The 25,566-nt window shown below is 38.0% G+C and overlaps 1 protein-coding gene across 2 annotated transcripts in view; it reads right to left on the bottom strand.

Annotated features, from left to right (window-relative positions):
- The window catches only part of PHLPP2 (PH domain and leucine rich repeat protein phosphatase 2), a 47,175-nt gene that overhangs the window by 8,344 nt on the left and 13,265 nt on the right, over nt 1–25,566 (bottom strand). The window contains exons 3-12 of one of the 2 annotated variants that reach the window (XM_069456363.1): nt 21,972–22,162; nt 19,972–20,097; nt 17,586–17,740; nt 15,132–15,278; nt 14,481–14,711; nt 13,061–13,263; nt 9,539–9,599; nt 6,708–6,803; nt 5,170–5,325; nt 2,660–2,860 (exon numbers count right to left, since the gene is read on the bottom strand). In XM_069456363.1, coding sequence (XP_069312464.1) covers nt 2,660–2,860; nt 5,170–5,325; nt 6,708–6,803; nt 9,539–9,599; nt 13,061–13,263; nt 14,481–14,711; nt 15,132–15,278; nt 17,586–17,740; nt 19,972–20,097; nt 21,972–22,162 — 1,567 coding nt within the window. The remainder of the gene's footprint in view (nt 1–2,659; nt 2,861–5,169; nt 5,326–6,707; nt 6,804–9,538; nt 9,600–13,060; nt 13,264–14,480; nt 14,712–15,131; nt 15,279–17,585; nt 17,741–19,971; nt 20,098–21,971; nt 22,163–25,566) is intronic. The other variant, XM_069456365.1, reaches the window with a different exon arrangement.

Raw genomic sequence — 25,566 nt, 5'->3', positions numbered from 1 at the left:
TTCCTTATGTTTAAATTTCTACAGTTACCTGTTCGTAACATAATTCATCTCCATCAAACATTTATCAAGTTCCCATTTTACAGACAGCAGTTTGCTCAGGCCTGTGCAGCAAATGATTCCCATTGTTCCACTGACTAAGCAACGCTTTCTACATGGTAAGCAAAATACTTACAGTCGGCTTAACACCATTATCCAGATTATTGCAAATTGCTCTTATTTCTTTTGATTTATTGGTTTAAAAAATTATAAAAATAAACTGCTGTAACATGGAGAGAAAGTTTGGAAAATAAAGAAAATAAGTCACTAATGATACCAGCAATTTGAAAGAATTACTATGATTATTTTCCTGAATTTTCTACCAAATTTTTCACATGAATATTTGTTTTACATAAATTTGATCCTATCTTTTTCATATAACATATTTTTATTGCTAGAAAATTCAAAAATACTTTTTAATAAGTAGGCTTAGTAAATTAAAATCATTTTTCTTATAGTAATATATACACATAGAAAAAAATGGAAAAATAGAGACAAATAGAAAAAAAAAAATCTTTTCATTCCACAATCAGAATCTCTGAAAACATTTTGGTGAAAAGTATTCTTGTCTTTTTTAGGGTATGAAACTATATTTTCAAATTAAAAAATGGTGCTATATTAAACATATTGTTTTATAACTTGCTTTTTACTTAATAAATAAAGGATTTTAAAATGTTCCAATGTCCAAATCTCATGTTTTCCCCTTATACTACTCCCTGCCTAGATTTTTCTGACTTATAAATAAAAATGCAGCACCCATATCTCAATCAGTTTCTTACTGAGTACCCAGAACTGTGCTAGATCCTGAAAATAGTCCAAAAGAAACAAGATCTATAGTGTGCCTGTACAATTATAACACTGCTCAGGAAATGATCTCATGGTGGATTTATTATTCAGTACAGAATATACATTTTCTTCAATATGCTGCTCCTAAATTCCATTTAGCTTTATTATGTATATTCAGATTACTGTTAATTCTTGTCTTTACCACTAACTTATTATTTTCATTTTAATGTTTTAAGTTTTATATCAACCTGCTTTTGACTCCTTCAATAATAAAAGTGTCATCAAATTAGGTGAGATTCATTAGTTTCAGAGTATTATACCTGGTACCATAAACTAGTATAACTTGTGAGTGGTCTGTTATTTTCACTTTATATGAACATATTTGAGGTCAACTAAACTAATCTGATAAGATTTCAAGGGATCTACACTTCCTGAAATTAAGATTTTCCATTCATTTTAAAAGCCATTATTTGAATTCTTTCAAGGAAGCAATCAAGTTTATCCTGCTTGTCGTCTGAAGCTCTCTCATTTTATTAATGCTTACAAAAATTATAATTTTATATAATTTCACTCAAATTACATCAAATGTCATTTCCTTGTGTTCTTAGTTTTTAAAAATATGATTTTTAATGACTATTTGCATGGTATAGATGGATTTTTTTGGTGGTAAATTTTCCAAATATTAGCCAGTGCAGTGGTGAACATCTGTAATCTCAGCTACTTGGGAGGCTGATGCAGGAGGACCACTTGAGCCCAAGAGTTCAAGGCCAGCCTGGGCAAGACTCTGTCTCTTTAAAAGAAAAATTCCATATTTATTTTATCAGATGTATTTTGAAAGATATTTACTCTTCCACTGACACTGTCTAAAACTTTGATAGCATTAAACATCTTTTATAGATGTAGCCTGGCTAACTACTAATCATCTCTTCTTTGAGGAAGCCTAACCACACCCCCCAGGCTCTGTGCAGTGCAGCTAGCAACCTGTGCTTATCTTCTTTAAAATCCTGCCTTTATTAGACTGCACTACAATTGCCTAGTTACTTGTCTGTTTCCTCTGTTTGACTGTATTTCCTCTATTTCCTTAAATTTCCTGAGGTCACAGGCTATAACTCTTACACAGTACTTGGCATATAGCAGGCATTCAAAGTATGTATTATGAATAAATTAACAGACTCAACAATATTTTATAAAACAGTGCTGAGAAGGGAAAAGAAATAATTGTCTTCAGAATTCTTTATTTCATAAGCCTGTATTATTCTAGGTTAAGTATTCTCATACCATTATTAAATAATTAGAACTAAAAATTAAACATATTTTTTGGCCGGGCATGGTGGCTCTTGCCTGTAATCCTAGCACTCTGGGAGGCCGAGGTGGGAGGATTACTTGAGCTCAGGAGTTGGAGACCAGCCTTGGCAAGAGTGAGATCCTGTCTCTACTAAAAATAGAAAAAATTAGCCCAGCATGGCGGCATGTGCCTGTAGCCCCAGTTATTTAGGAGGCTGAGGCAAGAGGATCACTTGAGCCCAGGAGTTTTAGGTTGCAGTGAGCCATGACAATGCCACTGCAGTCTAGCCCAGGTGACAGAGTAAGACTGTTTCAAAAATTTTTTTTTTAATTTTAAAAAATAAAAATTAAATACATTTTAACCACGATTTCTCTTATTACTGATACTTAACTGGGTATAAACTATTAAGATTTTCCCACTCAACTAGTGAAATCACAGCACTACTAAGTCAAGTCAACCAAAAGCAATAGTCATAGTGAGATAGCTGTAATTTAGTCTGACAAATGTAGAGTTAATGTTACATTATCTGAAACAAAGTTTGCATTCATTTACCTTGCAGGAAAGGTCTGTAGCTGGTTGTTTGCAAGGTGCAAGATTCGCAGGTGAGGGTGTCCGACCAGGATAGGTATACACTGATCTGTCAGGAGATTGTTGGTCAAATAAAGCAGCTGCAGCATACTCAGGCTCTCCTCTCCGGTGCACGCAGGTGGTAAAGACTCCAGACTATTTGCAGATGCATTCAAGTATCTGAGACTGACAGAACACACACAGAGAGTGTACTTGTTGCCTTCCTTCACAGAAACCATCATGCCACCTCTGTATGGTGTGCTACCATTCCAAGCTCCCACGTTTAAAAAAAAAAAAAAAAAAAGTAATTTTCTTCAGGTAGTTTTCTCTAATTGATTTTAACCAACTCAAAGCTCCTTCTACTAATTTACGCAAGCCAAGTAGAGAGGAAAGAATACAGGCTTGGTTGTTTACCCAGGCTTCCGTAGTGGCCAGATTCTAACTTAGCTTTATCTTTTACTATTATTGCCATCTGTATGTCTACTGAAAGGACATTGTTGAGTGTCATGTTCACATAAAATAAACTATGAAGACACCCTTCAGAAAAATTTTTGTCTGGTTTTAATAACCTCATTATTTATTTAGCCAATCCCATAATAGTCCCCTAATAATGAACATATAGCCTATTCATTTCCATACATATGCTATGACAGATGTTGTAATGAGCATGTTTGTGTCCTTATCCAATTATTTCTTTACAGAACCTTCTGAGGAACAGAATTCATGAGATCAAAGGATATCTATTTTTTAAGGATTTTTCAATATATTGCCAAACTAAGCTCTAGAAAGGCTATACAAAATTATACTTGCACAAGAAGAATATAAAAACGCCAGTTTGCCCACACCTTTGTCAACACTGAGTATTACAATTCATTTTAATCTTTGCCAATCTAATAGCCAAAACACAGTATAATTTTAAAATTTGCCTAGTACAGTATTTGGTACATACAGAACATTCTCAATAAAAGGCAACTAATATTATGAAACTTATGTGTTCTTAAATCTCCATGTTGTGTGATCCACATCCCTAATTAGATTTTCTAAATTGATACATAACAGTTATACATACCTAAGTAGCTTTTAAGTTTATTAAGGGTATCATGTCACTTGTGTCTTTGTCCCAAAAATGCTCTGGGCAGGGTTAGTATTAAATACCACTGACAGTTTGCCACAGCTAAATAACTTCCTTACTACAGATACTAAGGTTGTAAACTAATTTAATTCATACTATCAGTAGGACTAAGGGAGGTGTTTTGCATTGCTTACAAGTACTTGTTAATTAACAACTGCATTAAGACTCCATATAAACTTTACAAAAAGAAAATTTTCTTCAAACATTTTGTAGAATTTCAAAAGATTTTATTTTGAGGAGTACCCAACCAATTGTATTATATATTAAGAGCTGAACAAGCCGGATACTTGTTCTTTGACATAATCGCTTTTGGCATGTCTCCTGTTAATTTACTATTGCTTATCTCTGTTTTCTCCATTTCAAAATTGAAGACAATATTGCCCTCTCCATATTGCAGAAGACTATAATTAAAAACTAGTTTTCATTTAGAGATGACATACACAATAGGTAAACCCTTCCCCTAAAATGAGAAGATATGGCCATGTATGTGCTAATTACAGTGAGAAGGCAAATAACACCTTTTGGAAGGATACTACCTTTAAATACACAGTTTTCAAATTAAGTAGCAAAAAAGCTTTCCTAATAAAGAATGTAACTCAAACATAGTTTGGTAAAGCTAGAAGCAAAAACCAAATCAACTTTTGTGGTATATCCTTGCTGTCCCCAACGCCTGGGCCACAGGGTTGCTAGCGAAGCCTCACCTGCCCCCACAGCCGCTCCCCGTTGTGCACATCACTGCCAGATCCCCACCCCCATCAGATCAACAGCAGCATCAGACCCCCAGAGGAGCATGAAACTACACATGGGAGGGATCCGGCTTGCAGTGATCCTCATGAGAATCCAACCCTGATGATCTGAGGTGGAGCCGAGGCAGCAACTCAACCCTCCCCTCTCCATCCATGGAAGAACTGTCTTCCACAAAACCGGGCCCTGGTGTCAAAAAGGTTGGGCACCACTGGCATACCCTTTTCTCTCCAATGCAAAAGCTGAGAACTGCCGAAGGAAGCTATATCAGAATGTTATAATTTCTCTTTAAATGTCATAACTATGTTTATTTTCTGAGATGAAAGCCTGAACCTTCCCAAACTGTCTGAAATTGTTTACAACACAAAAACTTCTTAAGTATTTGATGGTCATTTCAACTTTGAGTTAAAGATTACTGCCTCATGAAGTAGTGTCATACATTCTTTCATAAAACTTGCAACTATGTTTCCACCCATAGTTGGACTATCAGGTAAAGTCTCTCTAAATATAGTTCCAAAGGTCATTCCAATGACAAGTCGCTGCAGTTTGTCTAGGTGATGATTCTGCTTTTCTGAAAAAATAAAAATAAAAATAAAAATAAAAATCCAATGGTACTTACTTTAAGGCCTTGGAGAAGAGAGTGTCTGGCAGCCTGGTGAGCACATTATGCTGAATATCCAACACCTCCAGGGGGATGTGCTCCACCAGCGCTGGGAGGTTCTGCACATGATTGTGCCCCACCATCAGTTTCCTGAGGCTCAAGCTACTCAGAATTCTAAGAGGGAACACAACAAAGACACAAATAAACTTACTTAAATCTTTCTGAGTCTGTTCCAGGCTATTTAATTGAAATCAGTAAGCTAACAGAAATATATTCTTCTAGACTGTATAATCACCGACAAGTGCTTGAGCCTGCTTGAGCCAAGAAAGCAACCATGACCATCTGTTTACCCACCACCCACCAGGAAGTCATTAAGGTCATTCTGAGAAAAGGTGAATCCGTGACACCAAACAGCACAGAGGAGAGCTAAACTAAAAAAGCAATTTCTAGAATTAATTTAGATTTTAGTTCTAAACAGCACCAAAAATTTAGTGTATGTATTACTATTAATATAATAAATTCACAACAAATTTCATTACAATAAAAACTATTATTTACTGAGTGCTTAAAATGTGCTAAACCATTTACAATAAAGTTCAGAAAGGTCAAGTGACCTTGATTTGCCAAAGATCTCACACTGAATAGGAAAGGATACAGTCTGGATTTGAACTAAGGTCTGCGACCAAAGGTTGTTTTCATACCTACTATGCTACAAAGCCTCTAGAGTTTCATTTTAAAGACTCCATTAGGTAATAACTACACATTTCACATCTCAGTGCTTTTGAATATCATTCCCCCTGGCCTCAAACACCACTGTTTCCCCCTCCACTTGGAGAAATCTCACCATCTGGTGAAGGTCAATTCAAATGCCATCTTTTCCATGAAACATTCTCTAATTCTCAAAGTACTTCTGAATTTCTAAAACATCTAATTTATACAGTGTAGTGATTAAAAGTGAAGGCTCTGGAGTAAAAATGACTACATCCAAATGCCAGCTCCCATCACCTCCTAGTTAAGTGCAACCTTGGACAAGTTACCTAACAGCTCTAAGCCTTAGTTTCCTGGTTTTGTTTTTGTTTTTTTTGAGACAGGGCGTTGCTCTGTTGCCTGAGCTAGAGTGCACTGAACTCCTGGGCTCAAGCAATCCTCCCACCTCGGCCTCCCAAAGTGCTAGGAGGGGGGCCACCATGCCTGGCCTAGGATGACAGCACCCATATAGTAAGGTTTTTAAAAGATTAGGTAAGATAATAAAAGTGAAGTTCTTAGGACATTGCCCAGCTCATAATAACTCATCCTATAAAAATTAACTATTACCACCAACCTATGCCAGCACCTCTTGGAACATTTTATCACAGTTATCTGTGTATACGCCACACTATCCTCTTATTAAGTTCCTTGCAGTCCAGAACCATGCGTTAGCCATTACTATATTCCTTACGGCACATCACACCACCTCAGACTTGGCAGACGTCCATATTCACTCAACAAATGAAAGACAACACAAATCTAGAAAAATGATTAAATACAGACATACATATGTATTCACACACACATACCTCATAGGAACCTCTGTGAGAAGATTATAGCTCATATCTAATATTTCTATCTTCTTTGAGTCACAGGCCCAGTCAGGAACACATTCTAGCAGGTTTCTGCAGAAAATACATAATTGAAAGGCATCATTTAAGATGACAAATGGGACTCATTTCACTAGACTATAATGTCTCTGTTAACCAGCCTGTGAGCCCCTGTGAGGGCAGGGACACTATCTCCAGGGCATCCCTTGGTATATTACCTGGAACATAGTAGGTGCTCAGTGAATGCTGTTGGATTAGAAGGGTGGGCAGTCTACGGCCATACCACCCTGCATGCACCCAATCTCGTGTGATCTTGGAAGCTAAGCAGGGTCAGGCCTGGTTAGTACTTGGATGGGAGAAGGGTGGGCAGAGACAAGTACATGAATATGTATAATACTGGATCAATTATGCTATACGCTCAAAAAAGTACAAAGGCTTTCGGCAGTAGGAAAGCACACATATGGTGGGATGGGATGAGGGCGAGAAGAGGAAAGACTTACTGGAAGTGGCATTTTAAACGAAATTTTGATGATGAGGAGGAGTTTCACAGGGAATGGCTGGGGGAGACAAGAAGCAAATTCCAGGGAAAATGAACAGAATGAATAAAAGTGACGAAGTAGGAAGAAAAGATAACTAGCGGATGAAAAAGTTTCAAACCACTTAGAATTTGAGCTCAAATATTTAGAAGAGCGCTGAGCAGAAACTTAGTAAAAGGAATTTTATTTTCAGATGTGACTTAGCTTCTCTAGGCCTCAAGGTATCTATTGATTAATCAAAGGGTAAGATGAGGCAGGATGAAGTAAGTGCTACACGAGAGAAACACAGATACTGCTACGTTAGCCTAGCGAAGAAAACACTGAGCTTGCAATGGATCAAGGCAAGCTCCCTATGAAATAAGACATCTGGGTTAGAATTTGAAGAATACTGTACAGTGACCTGAGGTAAGGTGAGGAGCCCGTTCCAAGCACAGAGTGGCAACATGAACTAGAACACAGAAGCAAGAAAGACCACGGTGCGATACATGTGGGGAAACAGGCAGCTGGGGACGCCGCAGCAGCTGGGGGAAGAGCTGGGTTGGGGAGCTGGGTGTCACTGACACTGGCGTGCAGCTGAAATCACTGGAGTGAATGAGGTCATGGGCAGTGAGGTAGAGTGGACCACAGACAGAACCCTGGGGATATCTGACCTTTAAAGGGCTAGCTGAGGAGGAGGAGTATGCAAAAGGGACAGCAGGAATGGCCAGAAGGGCATGAGGAAAATCAGATCATATTAGCCGGCCAAGGAAATAGCGTGTTTGAAGAAAAGAGAGCAAGGTTAACTGTGTCAACGCAGAGAAGTTCCAGTAAGAGAAGGTCTAAATCACACTGCTGCTGGGATCAGCAAATGGGAACTGAGGAAACTAAGTTAACAAATGCAAATAATTCTTGAGAAATTTGGACAAAAAGCGGATGAGCCAGATTAGACAGTAGCTAGAGGAGCCGTGAGGTCAAGGGAAATTTTTTTGTTTGTTATGACGGAATTGATTATCAGTGTGTGTACAGACTGAGAAAAAGGAAGACACTGAACACACCCAAGAGAGAGGAGGAGGGCTCACTGAGCAGGCAGAGCAGTGGGAGCAGGGGGTGCCACAGGCACACACAGCTGGACCAGCCTTGGATAGAGGAGAGAAGCTGAGGATGAGTATGAGTCCACAGAAACTCAAGCAAGGTGACAGGAAGCTGAGAGAAATCACCCACAATGGCCTCTGTTTTCTCAATCCAGTAGGAAGCTAAGCTCCAGCCTGGAGGAGATGGGGTGGGGGCGGGGAAGTAGAGCAATTTGGAACAGATGCTGAGGATACTGGAAGGAGCTGGCAAGAGAAAGGGCCAATAAGCTCCAGAAGAGGCTGTATATTATGAATTTGTAGTGATGTCCATCTGGATGTGATTTTCTTCAGCAATAATCAATCTCAATAGAAAAGGTAAAATCTTAGTATTTATCCATGTTGGGGTTTTGCTGGGAAGATAAGACAGCAAGAAATGGCTAGAAGGAAATCTAAAACAATAGCTTAATAATAATGACAAAGTAACAATAACAACAAAAAGAAATATAACAGCTAATATTTCTGCAGAGACTACTGGATGTCAGACACTATGCTATGTATTTTGCATTTATTTTCTCATTTAATCTTCACAACAACCCTGGCCACAGAGTATAGAATGCTTTGGGCATTCTATACTCATAGCACGTATGCTGTTGCCCCCTAACTCCTTGTTAGACTGCTGATCTCAACACTAGACTGTAAAACCCAACTGCTGAATCTGGAATGCCTAACACAGGAGTTAAAAGTGAAGGAATAAAAGAAAAGCAAACACATTTATGTTTGTTCCTGGCCACCAACAGAAGTAATAAAGTCCTGAATATAATTAATGTCTCTCCAAAAATCAGAACAACATGAATCTCTAGAGTATCAAAAAAATAGAATAATTTTTTTAAAGCCACTAACTAAAAATCAAGAATTATCTGATTTCGGTCAAAAAGGAAATCACTGAAATGAAGATAACAGGTCTTCTTTGTTTGCATCTCATCCTAAATACACAGTCTTTAAAGACTGAGTAGTTCATAGGTACTTCTCCATTTCAAGAGGATCCTTCCTTTAACTATTAATATACAGTATGGCTATTAAACCTATTCTTCCACTCATCCTTTCTCTCGGTTATCCAAATATTTCAATGTTTAGATTTCTCTGTACCTCAAAACTGCCAAAGTACTTGCATGTATCTTATAATAGTAAGAATTAAACGAGCACCACCCTCAAGAGAGACACTCACCGGGAGAGTTCTAGGGAAGTGAGTAGACTGGGTACTGGATAGACATTCACTGCTGTCAGCCCTAATCAGAAAACAAGCAGGTGTTAGTGGCATCATATAAAGAAGAAAATAACTGAGAGTAAACAAGGGAAAAGCAGCTTAGTGAAATCACCAGAGAGAAAACTGATGTCCTCTACTGAGATGAACTAAAGATAAAAATCACTGGGTAACTTGCTCTGACTGCTTGATCCCAATTTGCCTTGAAAAACAAATGCAACAGCTAATTGAAGGATCCTGTGTATTGACTGGATTTACACTAGGATCAGACAGTTGTTAAATGTTAACAGTAACTACTTAGCTTTCCAACTTGAAAAAATTAATAATTGGATTTTTACTGGCAATATTTTAACTTTTAATTAAAATATAACATACATACAGAAAAGTAGGCTGGGCACCATGGCTCACGCCTATAATCTTAGCACCCTGGGAGGCTGAGGCAGGAGGATCGCTCGAGCTCAGGAGTTTGAGACCAGCCTGCACAAGAGTGAGACCTCATCTCTACTAAAAATAGGAAAAAAAAATTAGCCAGGTGCGGTGGTGTGCACCTGTAGTCCCAGCTACTGGGGAGGCTGAGGCAGGAGCCCAGGAGTTTGAGGTTGCTGTGAGCTAGGCTGACGCCAGGGCACTATAGCCTAGGCAACAGAGTGAGACTCTGTCTCAAAAAAAAAAAATAAAAACAAAAAAAAATAAAATACAGAAAAGAAAAATTATTCAGTGAGTTTTCACAAACTGAACACACTAGGAACCAATACTCAGATCAAGAAACATTACCAGCTCCCCAGAAACTTGCCCTTGTCTCCTTTTTCCAGTCACTACCCCGCCACAAAGGCAACACTATCCTGACTCCGAATACCACAGACTAATTTTGCCTATTTAAATAAATATACACATAAAGTATGTAATTTTTTGTCTGGTTTCATTCACTCCACAATATGCTTGCAGGATTTGTTCATATTGTTGCATATGGTTATAGTTCATTCATTCTCATGCCTGTATAAAATTCTTTTATGTGAATATACCACAATTTATTTACCCCCATTTTAGAGTTAATGGGCATTTAAGTCTCTTCCAAGTTGAGGTTACTATGAACAGCATTTCTATGAACATATTCATCCATGTCTTTTGCAGACTAATACTAGCACTTCTGTTGAGTATAAGCCTAAGAGAAGAACTGCTGGGTACAGGGAATGTTTATGTTTACCTTTAGTAGATACTACTGACAATTTTCCAAAGTGGTTGTACCAATTTATACTCCAACAGCTGCCACTGGGATTTTCAGTCTTTTCCATTACAGTCATTCTGGGAGGTGTGTAGTGGTGCCATATAGGAGTTCCAATTTGCATATCCCTGAAGACTAGTAGGGCGCCTTTCCCCATATTAACTGATCATTTGGATAACCTCTTTTGTGAAGCTGAGTTCTTTACTTTGAGGCATCAGAACTTCAAGTGTTTATGTGAATTCCCCCAGGCTGAAGAATTTAAGGATTCCGTGAACAGAGTAGCTAAGCTCAAGCAAGCCCTATTTATCAGCACATTGCTATGATAGAATCTTGGTGACTAAGAAGGAATGCATGTGTGTCAATGAGGTCTTTTCCAGTAGGGCCAGGCATCCAGACTCTCTAGACACATTAAGGATAGAGAAAGGCCTGGTAACAAACACCTTCATGGCAAGGACTTACTACTGCATCACAGCATCTACAGGCAGCACAAGTCAACACTCACCAGTTTTAACACTCTTCTGATCAAGCTAATAACCTAAGCTACAATTTGAAGCTTAGATTAATTGCTAATTGATAAAAGGCAATGCAAACGGAAGTCTTTAACTTTCTTTTATCCTAATAATATATTTTACAGAAAAGTAAACAGAATAAAATAATAAACACTCTAGCTTTTAAGCAAATCTACATTCTGCCTTACATGCTTCAGACTTTTTAAGAAGCAAAATACTACACATACCACGAGGTAAACATCATCCTGAATATGGTTTTTATCATTCCCATGGATTCTTCCATATTGTTATGCATACTTACAGCTAAGAAAACAATATTTCTGTATATTCTAAATTTGAATATGATTATCGTAGTATATATATGATGTACTTTCTTTTCTTGCTCAAAAAGTGTTTCTGAGATTTACCCATATTAACACACAAAGCTTTACTACATTCATTCCCACTGCTGTGCAATATTATATTGTGTAAATATATCACTAATGATTTATATATTTTCCTATTAATACTCCTAGTTTTTCCTATTTCTTCACTTTCACAAACAGTGCTGTGATAAACATTCTTGTACACATCTTGTGCACATGTAAGTGTCTCTGGGATGTATCCAAGCAGGGAACTGCTAGAATGTGGTGTATGTGTGTCCTCCACTTCCCTAACACAGGCACGTTGATCTCTGAGGTTCTATGCCTCTCACTGGCAGTGTGTGAGTGCTCAGGAAGATCCTTCTCCTCACCTTTGGTAACATTCAGCATTACATATACATATATTTTTTTTAATTTGCTAAGTATAAAATGTTATTTAAATTTGCATTTTTTCTGACAAAACTTGAACATCTTTTCCTTTCTACTTTTAAACACAGAAGTAATTAAACAATGGCCTCTGTGTACCCACAAACTGTTAGTAAAACTAAATACTTCTTCAGCTGAGAAAAAAAAAATGGCCTCAATAAACATGAGGCCCTTTACATTAAAAAATATTTTTGGAACAAATCCTCATTGAAATGAGGGGCTTCTCATTCTAGCACTGAGGCAGCACAAGCTTTCAGATCGGGCATTGGCAAACTTTTTCTGTAAAAGGCTAAACAGTAGATATTTTAGACTATGCAGACCATAATACGGTCTCTCTTACTACTACTCAATTTTGTCACTATAGCATGAAATCAGTAATGTGAAAACAATGTGTAAACCAATCAGTGTGGCCATATTCCAATAAAACTTTATGAACATAGAAACCTGAATTTCATATAATTTTCACATATCACAAAATTCTTCTTCTTTTTTTTTTTTTTACCCAATCATTAAAAAACCATTTCTTATGGGCCATACAAAAAGAGGTAGTAGGCCTGATTCAGTCCCAGGGCTCATCCTTGGTTTATATATTGATATTCTGTTTTGAATATGCTTGCCCACCTCCCCACACCTTTTTATTTTGAGAAGGAGAAAAGAGGAGTTTATTCATTTGCCGGAAAATGAAGAGGCTGGCAGACTCCCATCTCAAAGTACCAATGTCCTCCACACATGCCATTATTTTGCGAAATGCCTGTTATTACGCTAAGTAAATCTCGAAGTATTCATGTCTTTTCATGCATGTGACAACCACTTAAGTGTTGACACCAAAGTGAAAAGATAAAGCTAGGCCTCAGGGAACTACAAACTCCATCTGCAGAGAGGCTGAGAAGTACCACAGATGTCATTTTTCCTAGAAAGCTCCGACTAGAACTGAAAGAAAAAACAAGAGGCTGGACAGAGAACTCACTGTTGGTACTAGCGTAGAGAGTGCGCAGGGAGAAGCCGCTGAGGGTCAGCTCTCTCAGCTGGTTCCGCTCACAGTGCAGCTGCTCCAAGCCACACAGGGAGCTGAGATCCAAGTCAGTCAGCTGATTGTCCCGGAGATCCATGTGGGTGATGTATTTATTTCCCTCTAGATTTTCAATAACCACCATTTTCAAATGGTTCATCCTTAATAGTAAGAAACAAGGAAATAACCAGAAATAAACTCTATTAAATGTGCTTATCAAAAGAAACATAGGAGAAGTATGATCCCTTTCTCTATTTCCTAAACAACTTAAGAATTTCTTACTTACCTTATTTTGCAAGGTACTATATAAATAACCACAGATAGTTTATAAACAAAGACCTCAAGGTACAGCTAAGTTAAACAATCCAGACTAGCAAATGCATATGCAAATTAAAGAAAGAGAAAGAAAAAGGGGGCCATATCCACAAACAGTTAAATACCTAATAAGGTTAGGTAGGGACTAAGGAGTAGGACAAAGGAGCAAGAAGATGAACTTAACCTTTTGGGTTAGTGAGTAGCAAAGCAGTCATAAGAGTACCATGCCAAGAGTCTGAGGAGCAGCCACACTTCCTCCTGTTGCTATGCCTATTCCACCTCTAGGGCTGAGACTCGTATAACATTAATTAATGTATAAGAAAATAATCTGTATGTATACTGGATAATTCAATGGCAAATTACAGAAAATGACTTTTTGGTTCTTTCTACACAAGTATATGTAGGCCTGTTCTGATTTTTCTGTACTTCAATAAATCTCTCTCTTACTATGTCTTTATAAGGTACATCAATGGCTTACTGTAAATGACAGAACACCCAATAAGTGTCTTCCTTTGGGAAAAGATTATGACTAGAAAATAAAACTCTTAAAAATTTCTTAGTAGTGACACCTTTAACATTTTAATTATAATACGATGGGTATCAAGAAGAAACCCAAAGACTCAACAGAGAAATGGTCAAGTTTATGGAAAACAACAAACTACTAATATGTATATAAAAGGATGCTCAACCTCACTCCCGTGTAAATAAACATTGATTAAAACAAGGAAATAGTATTTTCCACCTAGTAGACTGACAGTAAGGAAAAATACTGCTAAAATCCAACATTAATAAGGATGTGAGGAAATGTGAATGCTCATAAAATGCTGCTGGGAGGGTAAGTCAGAACGCCCTTGTCCAAGGCAATGAGATGGTCTCTGTCACGTGGTGCACCTACCTGGTCCTTCATCTCTCTGCTATTGGATGGCAAATGAAGTTGTACTACAGCTTTGAAAATAGCTATTTCTACGCTATTCTAAAATCTTAAAGTTTTAAAGAAGTCTTTGTAAGACAAAAAGGCCCATCAGAGTGAACCGAAGGAAGAGATGGTAAAGAATGGCCTTACCTCAAATCTACCTGCTTGATGTGGCTCATCCTGCTCAGCAGCCCTAGGTTGAGGACTTCCAGGCAATTTCCTGCCATAACCACTTTATCTAACATAGTGAGCTTCTCATAAACCTCAGGAATTTGACTAAAGTTGTTGAAAGAAATTCCCAGGGAGGAAAGCTGTTGTAGATTTCCCAATTCTTCAGGTAAAGTAGTCAGAAAGTTGCCATCAAGACAGAGAGTTTGAAGACTGTTGGAACAAAACAAAACTACTTTGTGAAAGTTACATTGGAATGGATAGAACTGGGGTTATGGATTCTGATTTATGTCAGTAATTTATTACTAATAATTACTAGTAATTATTACTAATCCAAAAATGATAAAATGTCTTAACTCGCCATCTGTAGATACTTAATAGATAACCTACACATAACGTGCATGGATGGTCCCTCTCAAAGAGAATCAGGACCTCTGCTGTTGAAGCTGAAGGATTAGTCATTGCAGTAGACACGTAGATCTCTGATGTCTAAAACCGTTGCTGACCAGAATCTTACTAATTACATGATTTATATCACTGCAAGAGCTCATGGTACTACCTTCATTCCAAATGCCAGACAAGTTTCTTATTCTGCAAGGGAAAAAAGGAATGTAGTAGAAGTCAGTTACTTACTTTAGCAGATTGCCAATCTGACTCGGTAGGTCGTGAAATCCATTGCAGGAAAGGTTGAGTTCAGTCAGGGTGGAGATCTCACACAACAACACAGGAAACGACCCCAGTTTATTATGGGACAAGTTCAGGCCCTTCAGCTGAGAAAATCTAAAGAGCAAAGGCAAAAGTTCATACTGCATTTCAATAAATCTGTTACTGTAACTTTTTAAGAGACATCAATGGCCTTTGATGATCTATCTTAAATGATCTATGTCATCTCTTTGTTATTTATTTTTTAGAGACAAGGTCTTTCTGTTGCCCACGCTGGAATACAGTGGCACAATCATTAACTTGTTGTAGCCCAGAACTCCTGGGCTCAAGTGATTCTTCCACCGCAGCCTCCGAAGTAGCTGGGACTATAGGCACGAGCCACCATGCCTGGCTAATTTTTTACTTTTTGTAGAGGTGAGGTCTTGCTATGTTACCCAGGCTGGTCTTTTTTTAAAATTCCATTACAAGCAACTTCTTTTTTCATACTGAAATTATGTTGGCTCAAACTGTCACTTGAAACAAATGGACCAGGTGGAGCTTGAAAATATGACCATGATATAGCGTTTTACTGAGATGAGATCTAACATACAACATGAAATAGTAATTTTTTTTTTTTTTTTTTTGACACAGAGTCTCACTTTGTTGCCCAGGCTAGAGTGAGTGCCGTGGCATCAGCCTAGCTCACAGCAACCTCAAACTCCTGGGCTTAAGCGATCCTACTGCCTCAGCCTCCCGAGTAGCTGGGACTACAGGCATGCGCCACCATGCCCGGCTAATTTTTTTCTATATATATTTTTAGTTGGCCAGATAATTTCTTTCTATTTTTAGTAGAGACGAGGTCTCACTCTTGCTCAGGCTGGTCTCGAACTCCTGACCTCGAGCGATCCACCCGTCTCGGCCTCCTAGAGTGCTAGGATTACAGGCGTGAGACACCGCGCCCAGCCTGAAATAGTAATTTTTAATGCTTCTATTTTATTTATAAGTAAAAGTATCTATATTGTCTTATCCAGAGATAGTATTGTCATAAAATGGATCCATAAGATTAACTCTGATAATTCTACTTCTAGCTAATTTCTTATTCTTTGTAGAGACAGGATCTCGCTATGTTGCCCAGGCTGGTCTCAAACTCCTCAGCCTCCAAAAGTGCTGGGATTATGGGCATGAGCCACAGTGCCTGGCCTTAAATGATCTGTTTTAAATGTTTATCATAGAATTTATTCCAAAAATATTTACTGAGCAATTACTATGTGATACCCAACACTGTGTGGGCACAAGTGCAAGATAAGGTACTGTGCTCCATGACGGTGGTCTGTATCACCTGCTTCTAGACTGGAATACTTGCCACCTCACTCTAATGCTCCTCTTCCAAATTCTCAACTGTTGATTTCCAGATGACTTGGCCTTGATACTGATTATGCCTTTGGCTTGGTGCCTCGACTTCAGAATTTATGATCCAGCCCTCAGACTGGTTTAATCCTATTTTCATAGCAACTCAGACAGAAATGCTACAAACCAACTTCCCTAAATTATAGCTTGTTTACACTTTCACATGCCAATGTTATTAAAATAACCATATTATAACTAGAGGCTTATACTTGAAAAACTTTCTAAAACATAGTATGAGATAAAAATCATAATTTTTCTGGAAATTACTCCAGAATCATTAGTTATCAAGGTAGTAAGATATGTCATTTTAATGTATATTATCTTTTTAATCACCACATAATTTAAATCACTTTGAATGCTTTAATTTCTAATTTCTCCCTTCCCTACCAGAAGCCCAGACAATTACTCACACCATGCATTTATTCACTGCTATCCATTTTTTGAGTAGAGGAGTGAGGTGGGATGGACAGAAGGTAGGAATGGGAAATATATTTTAACAAAGGAGATGGAAAAATATGTAGGGCACAGTGTGGTAGGTATAAACGGTTCCTTTATTAGAAGAGAGAAGTTTCATAGCTGACAAAAGGCTCAAGAGTTGGCAGTAGAAGGTACAAAGGAAAGATGAAGCCCTGCCTCTGGAAGTAAAATCCTTGAAATTAGGCCTATCTCCTGTAGGTCATTTAAACTTAATACTTCTCATTCAAAAATTTCCATATCCTGAATCTCTTGATTCACCTTGGCTGCATTATCACTGTCAATGATTTATATAAAAAGATTATCCAGATCAATGGCAGCTCACTGTTGCCTCCATAACAGATCATTTGCATCAATATTCTGTTTTATGGAGGGTGGAAGGGCAGCTGGAAGAATTGTGTAAATAAAAAAATTTCACTTCCCCATCAAAAAGGAGAGGGAATTTTAGAATACATGCACCACGGGAGCATGCTCACTTACAGCTCGCTTACAGACACAAACCACTAAGATATTCGGTACAATTTGGTTTTAACACATCAGTCTGGAAACCTATTCTCCACATACTTGTAGAGCGTGTCAAGGCCCCCGGGTCTTTCTAGCTGCATGAAGTTGTGTCGCAGGTTGAGGTAGGTGATATCTTGACTGTAGAAGAGATGCTCAGGAACCTCCTCGAGGCCGTAACACGAGAGATCCACAGTACTGATTCGCTGGGACACCACCTGAAAAGGCCAAAGAGCAGAGCCTTCTGAGCTAGCACTGAGTGTCTATAACCCACCTTACAATGGAATGGCATTTATTTATTTATTTTTCTAACAGTTCTAGTCAGAGAACATGGAATGGCATTTACACAAAAGGGTATTAGATAAAAACACAGGAAAGAGGCAGATGAGGGGATGGGTATATACACACATAATGAGTGCGAAGCACATGGTCTGGGGGATGGACGCGCTTGAAGCTCAGACTCAGGTGGGGCAAGGGCAATATACATAACCTAAACATTTGTACCCCCGTAATGTGCTGAAATAAAAAAAAAAAAAAAAGAAAGAAAAGAATAATATTACTCATTAGTCTAGCCCTAGGTATCTTTATTATTTTGTATATATCTATATATATGTGTGTGTGTGTATATATGTGTACAGACATATATACACATGTAAACATGCATATATATATATATACATGCACACATGTATGAACACATTTTAAATGGCTAGTTAAATATAAGCTGCTTAGAAAATTTCATTAATTTTTCTTGCTTAAAATAAATTCTGTATGATGTACCTAGTCTCTTTTTGAACACACTAATGATGTAAATGAAACAATAGACTTACTCATCAAAAAAAACCCCCCACATGAAAGAAAAAAAGGTAATGAGATGCAATTATTCATTTATAAAAGCAACTTAATTTTTACTTTTCCCTAAAACCATAAGCTTCTTGAAAAACAAAAGTATAAACCATAAAGGCTCTATAAGGAAAAGATTTAAAAAAATACAAATCATAAAGATGGAAAGGTCACATTTCATGTAAGAAATAATCTTAAGATGATTCAAAATAACTGTAAAAAACTAAGAGTTTTTTGTCGTATCAAGAGTGTGATATGAAAAGACACGGCCTTTTGTATTCACACTGGCTCTGCTACTTATTAGCACAGTTTCTTCATCTGTTATGAAGCTTAAAATTAAATAACCAAGCACATACAGCACGCTACAGAGCATGCAAAAGATGTTCAAAAAATATTAACTTCTCTTTACAAAGGCAGAAGAAGAACAGAATAGCTACTTAAAATTGAAACTAGTGTAATTCAGAGCACATTTTTATAGCCAATACAACATAACCAAAAAAATTCAGGCTGGGCGTGGTGGCTCACACCTATAATCCTAGCATTTTGGGAGGCCAACGCAGGTGGATCACTCGAGGTCAGGAGTTGGAGACCAGCCTGAGCAAGAGCGAGACCCTGTCTCTACTAAAAATAGAAAGAAATTAGCTGGACAGCTAAAAATATATAGAAAAAATTAGCTGGGCATGGTGGCGCATGCCTGTAGTCCCAGCTACTCAGGAGGCTGAGGCAGAAGGATTGCTTGAGCCCAGGAGTTTGAGGTTGCTGTGAGTGAGGGTGACAGAATGGCACTCTAGTCCAGGCAACAGAGTAAGACTCTGTCTCAAAAAAAATAAATAAATAAAATAAAAAATAAAATAATTCAATAAAACCAAAACAAGGTTTATATTTCTATAACAGTATGCTAACAAAATATGGGCTGCGAAAATGGATCTAAAAAACCAAAATTGTATCACTGGAAAAGTCATTTGTATTTTGATGACATGTCATTATAACAATCCCTTATGCAAAATTCTGCAAAGATGGCTTACAAGAACAAGAGAATTTGGAAATCACAATGCATTTTTACAACAGCTTATCCTTAAAGCTAAACAGCAGAAATTATGCTGAGAAGCTAATCATCCTCAGCATATAGGAATAATGATTTGTGAAGAATTACGGGCACTGTTGCATCAATAAGTTCATATGTGAAGTGGTTTATCAAGCCTGTTCTAAGTTTATACAGACCAAGAAGCACTGGGCTACAAGTCAGAAAATGGACCCATCTATCACTGACTACTGAGGTCACAGGAAAGTCATTTAAATCTCACTGTGTCTCAATTCCTTTAAGGGTCCTCTCAAAATCCACCCAAGGCCCTACACCTCAAAGAAATGGTACAGAGGTAAATGCACCTGAAAACACTTTTGACAGCATTTTGTGCTATGCAAATATAAATAATAAGTTAAGGAGTTTGTGGTGTTCCATGATTTTACTCATTATATACTCAGAAAGGTCTAGAAAGGAAATTAAAAATTATAATTCACTCTCTTGGGAGTAAGTTCAGTTTCAAAATACATTTCTGATGGGCTTTCCATTCTTATCTCCACATCAGGATACGTGAGCACTTTTCACCTTGGATGCTTGCCGCTGCCATCTCTGGTACTCCGCCAAAGTCTCAAAGCTGACATGATAGGTCTGAGCTTGGGCTCCAGCTGAGCTGAATGCCAAGGAGTACTGCCGTCGCTTCATTTCTTCTATCTGCAGAAGAGGAGGGGAGAAAACCAGAACAACTAAAAAAAAAAAAAATCCTAGTCAAAAAGCAAAAGGTAATGACAAGACAAATAACCCAATTAAAAAAATAGGCAGTGGGGGAGGGGAGAAGAGGGAGGAGAATAAGCCAACCTAATGGGGACTATGAACACTATTTGAGTGACGGGCACACCTGTGGTCAGGACTCAAGCATTACAAAAATGATCCAAGTAACCTAAAACATTTGTAGCCCCTTAATATTCTGAAACAAAAAAAAAGGCAACAGATCTAAATAGATATTTCTCCAAAGAAGATAAACAAATAAGCACACGAAACATTGTTCAACATCATTAACCGTAAGGAAAATGCAAATCAAAACCACAATGAGATGCCAATACATCCACTAGGATAGCAAAAATTAAAAACGTAGATCATAACAAGTGTTGTATAGTAAGTATTGGCAAGGATATGAACAAACTGGAACCCTCATATACTGCTGGTGGAAATGTAAAATTGTCCAGCCACTTTGGAAAACAGTCTGGCAGTTCCTCAAAAGGTTAAACACAGAGCCACTATACAACCAGCAATTCCACTCCTACGTTTATATCCAAGAGAACTGAAAATATGACCACCACACAGACTTGTACTTGAATGTTCATAGCAGCATTACTCACAATAGCGCCAAGAAAGCAGAAACAACCTGAATGTCCATCAACAGGTGAACGCATAAACAAAATGTGGTATATCCATACAATAGAATACTATTTGGCATAAACAAAACAAAGTAGTGATACATACTACAACATGGCTGACCATCTTAAGTGAAAGAAGCCAGTCACAGAGAACTATACATTTTATGATTCCACTTATATGAAATGTCCAGAATTGGCAAATCAAACTAGAGACAAAAAGTAGATTAGTAGTTGCCTAGGGCTCGGCAGGGAATTGGGAGATAATGGCTAAGGGATGCACGGTTTCCTTTTAGGGTCTAAAAATGTTCTAAAATTGATTATATGGATAGTTGCACAATTCTGAATATCTAAGAGAATGCACACACCCCCACACACGCACACAATGGCCTGCACTCATGTGCACCTGCTCTCCCTTTCCTGCTCTTTTCTCTTCTCTCTCTCTCCCTTTTCTCCCTTCTCGCTCCGTCTCCTCCCTTCCCACCCACCTCAACCCATCTGCCAATGGATCACACACTAACAAACTAAACTCAAGGAGTACACAATGATCCCAACACATTAGCTGTGCTTTTGTTCTGTCACCAGCAGCTAGGTAGCATCTCTCTTATCCTCAAGATTTCCTGATCAGAAGGCAAGACACTAGTCTACTATGTCCCACTTACTGCACAGGACCCTCATCAAGCTCTCTTAAGTCACCGTAAAACCTCTTTCACTGGGCTTAAGAAAGGAGGCAAAAACCTCCTCCATTACTATTTGGAGTGGTGGCAGGGATTCAAAGCACAAAAACAGCTCTTGAAAGAAATTCTCCCCCAAACTCCAAGAACCCAACCTTTGATAAGGATGCAGTCTTTTTTTTTTTTTTGAAACAGTCTTGCTCTGTTGCCCAGGAACGAGGGCAATGGCATCATCATAGCTCACAGCAACCTCAAACTCCTGGGCTCAAGCAATTCTCCAGCCTCTGCCTCCTGAGTATCTGGGACTACAGGCATGTGCCACTATGCCTGGCTAATTTTTCTATTTTTTGTAGAGATGGGGTCTTGCTCTTGCTCAGGCTGGTCTCGAACTCCTGGCCTCAATTGATCCTCCTGCCTCAGCCTCCCAAAGTGCTGGGATTACAAGTGTGAGCCACTGTGCCCAGTCAATGTTTTCTTAATTAAGATCATCAAATGAATAATTCATCTCTGTGAGTCTTACCTTTCCCCCAACCAGAGGCAAAATGTGCATCTTTCCAGTTTGACAATCCTTCACCGAGGAAACGATAAGGCAGGTACCACAGAGAACCACCAGGCGCTCAGCCCACTTATGCAGCTGAGTCTTGCCCTTGCGTACATTATAGATCCCAGACAGGAGGATTCGATCCAGGTGGTCCGTCTGGCATGGTTTTTCTGAAAAGAAGACAATACTTCAGAATTCACCATTAAAGTAGTATAAGAATACTGAAAGGGGAAAAAAAAGTATTATGTGTCAACATTCAACAACCTTATTTACAGATATAAGTAACCTAGCAATATAGGTATTACAAAATAAGATCTCGGTCCTAAAATATTATCCATCACTGAACTTGTATATAGTGCCAATACCTATAAATTTTGGTTTACAGAGCAAGATTTTACTTGAATGCCATTGTTAACCTTTCTTCCAGCAGTTATATTTCCTATGTATGCAGAGAAAGGCAGGATAATAAAGTGGTTAAGATCATGAACTTTGGAGTCAGATATCCTTGAGTTTGAATCCTTGTTCTGCTTACTTTGCTTAAACTACTTAATCTCACTGAGCTTTACTTTGTTCATTTATATACTTTGGATCTTAGTACTACCTACCTTCAGGGGGTTCTGATAAAAATTAAGAAAGATAATAAAGTACTAAAAATAGTTTTAGGTACAAAAGAAGTGTGGAATAAATGAGAGCCACTATTGTTGTTAGTCTATTCATGAAGGAAGAAAATAATAACTATAGGAGTACTAGTACTCTAATTCTGTATGTAATCTTCTATCCCTCTGCCTCTCACAGGGGAAAGCTTATGGGTGACATTTCAATCAACTACCCCAACAATTATGGCAGAAGCTGATATGTGCCCACAAGAGCTTCTCTTTCTTTAAGCATCCTCCTTTCCATTAGAAGTCTTCATATGACAGAGATACAGTGAAGAGACGTGAAGTTTTTGGTAACAACACTACTAAAAACAGACAAGTATCTATACACAGAAATGAGCATGAGCAGCAACAGCATGAGGCGGTACAAACAGTAACCCAGGAGTTGGGAAGACTGGGTTGTACTCCAGATATTATCACACAATTGATTATGCAACCTTGGGCATTACTTTAGTCACAAACATAGTATCCAAAGGATGTATATTCAGAATGAGGAAATGGGTAGATTATTTGAAAGCCTTAAAATTGTATTATTCAATAAAGTTTTGTACGTTAACATTAGCTATATGGGATAGCCATTTATCTACTATTCTAGGCCAATCCTTTCATCTATACAGTCTTTCTCCGGTATTTACAGGGGACTGGTTCCAGGACCCTTCCACAGATCCCAAAATCCACAGATGCTGAAGTCCCTCGTGTAATATGGCATCAGCCAGGCACGGAGGCTCATACCTGCAATCCCAGCACTTTGGGAAGCTGAGGAAGGAGGATCACTTAAGGCCAGGAGTTTGAGGTTGCAGTGAGCTATGATGATGCCACTGCACTCTAGCCTAGGTGACAGAGCAAGACGGTGTCTCAAAGAAAAAAAAAAAAAAAAAAGCCATAGTATTTGCATATAATCTATGTATATCTTCCTGTATACTTTGAATCATCTCTAATTACTTATAATATCTGATATAATATGAATGCTACATAGTTGCTGTATTTTTAAAATTTATCTTTTTTATTGTACTGCTGTTTTTTTTAAATGTTTTTGATTCTCAGTAGATACGGAGGGCCACCTATATTCCAAATTCTACCTTCCGCAGAGAGTTAGGCTCTCCCAGATCTGCATTTCCTAAGCTCTGGTTTCATATTTCCAACTGTTTGCCAGGCACCTCCAACTGGACATTCACCAACACTGAAAATTAACCACGCCTAAACCAAGTCCTCAACATCCCTGAAACCAGCTCGTTCTCACAACTCAAGCTCTGTCACCTCCTGAAGTCACCCAGGCTCCAAACCTCAGTCAGCTTTAACTCTTAGGTTCACTTCCTCAACTCCCTTTATTAGTCAACCATCAATGTTTACTGATTATTCCGCTGAAAAGTCTCTCATAGGAATGACTCCTTCACATTCCCTAGTTCAGGTCCCTATTAATCCACATCTGATTTATTAACCACACCAGCACAAGATTCATCTTCCTCTGGCTCACTTGGATCCCATCATTTCCTGCTACCATCTGCCAGATGAAGGCTGAACTCCTGATAGTACACTCATGGCCCAAAACAATCTGGACTCAAATTATCTGTGATTCACAGAACATGTGATGAAATTTCTAATCTACCCTGTCATCTTTCATTTCTGCTTGTTGAAATTCTGTCAATTTTTAAAGAACTAACTCAAATACTACTACTTCACGAAGACTTCCCCAATTTCTAGAGCTCTCCCTGATTTTCCGAGAAGGACAGCGATAGGGAACTTCCCTGTGAGCTATCAAAATAAATCATATATGTGTATTAGTTAAAATAGTTTTGGTATTGATACAAGAAAAGACAAATAGATCAATGTAACAGGACAGAGTCCCAAAACAGACTCTTGTTTATATAGAAACTTAATAAAGATGGTATTTCAAATAACTAGGGAAAGAATGAGCTAATTTCATTAATTTTGTTGGGCAACTGGCTAAGAAAAAAGTTAAGTTAGATTCCTCCTTCCTATCATATTTTAAAAATATAAAAGTATAAGAATAAAATATAGACTATGTTTATGACCTAGGATAGGGATGAAATATAAATGCATTTAAAAGAAAAAACTGACTACATAAAAAGCTTAAACTCTGCAAAACAAAAAACAATAAATAGGCTGGGCGCGGTGGCTCATGCCTGTAATCCTAGTATTCTGTGAGGCCAAGGCGGCAGGATTGTACGACGTCAGGAGTTCGAGACCAGCCTGAGCAAGAGCGAGACCCCATCTCTACTAAAAATAGAAAGAAATTATATGGACAACTGAAAAAATATATATAGAAAAAATTAGCCGGGCATGGTGGTGCATGCCTATAGTCCCAGCTACTCGGGAGGCTGAGGCAGGAGGATCGCTTGACACCAGGAGTTTGAGGTTGCTGTGAGCTAGGCTGATGCCACGGCACTCTAGCCTGGGCAACAGAGTAAGACTCTGCCTCAAAAAAATAAATAAATAAATAAATAAATAAATAAAATTAAAATTTACAGGCTGAAAAAATTTAGTCACTAATATAGTATCCAAAGGATATATATTCAGAACATATACAGAAGTTCTTTAATCAATAAGAAAACTGACAGAAGTATGTACAAAAATATCAATAGGTAATTCAAAGGAGAAGAAATCTAAAGATCCAATAAAAATATAAAACAATTCTCAACCACACTAGTAGTAGCAATCAGGGAAACAAAAATTTAAACAATGAAGACCATTATTTTATCCATCAGATTAGTAAAAAATTTAGAAGCCTAATACTATTGAAAGGTCATACTGTGGGCAAAGGGTACTCTGATACACCAATGGGATATAAAATGTTCTGCAGTAGTAATTAATATTTTAAATGTGAATATCCTAGGATCCAATAATTTCATGCTTAGAGACTGACTCTGAAGAAACACAGGTGCACAAAGAGGCAAACA

Source organism: Eulemur rufifrons, chromosome 23, assembly GCF_041146395.1.
Source record: "Eulemur rufifrons isolate Redbay chromosome 23, OSU_ERuf_1, whole genome shotgun sequence".
Lineage (NCBI taxonomy): Eukaryota > Metazoa > Chordata > Mammalia > Primates > Lemuridae > Eulemur > Eulemur rufifrons.
This window is presented reverse-complemented; position numbering and strand designations above follow the sequence as displayed.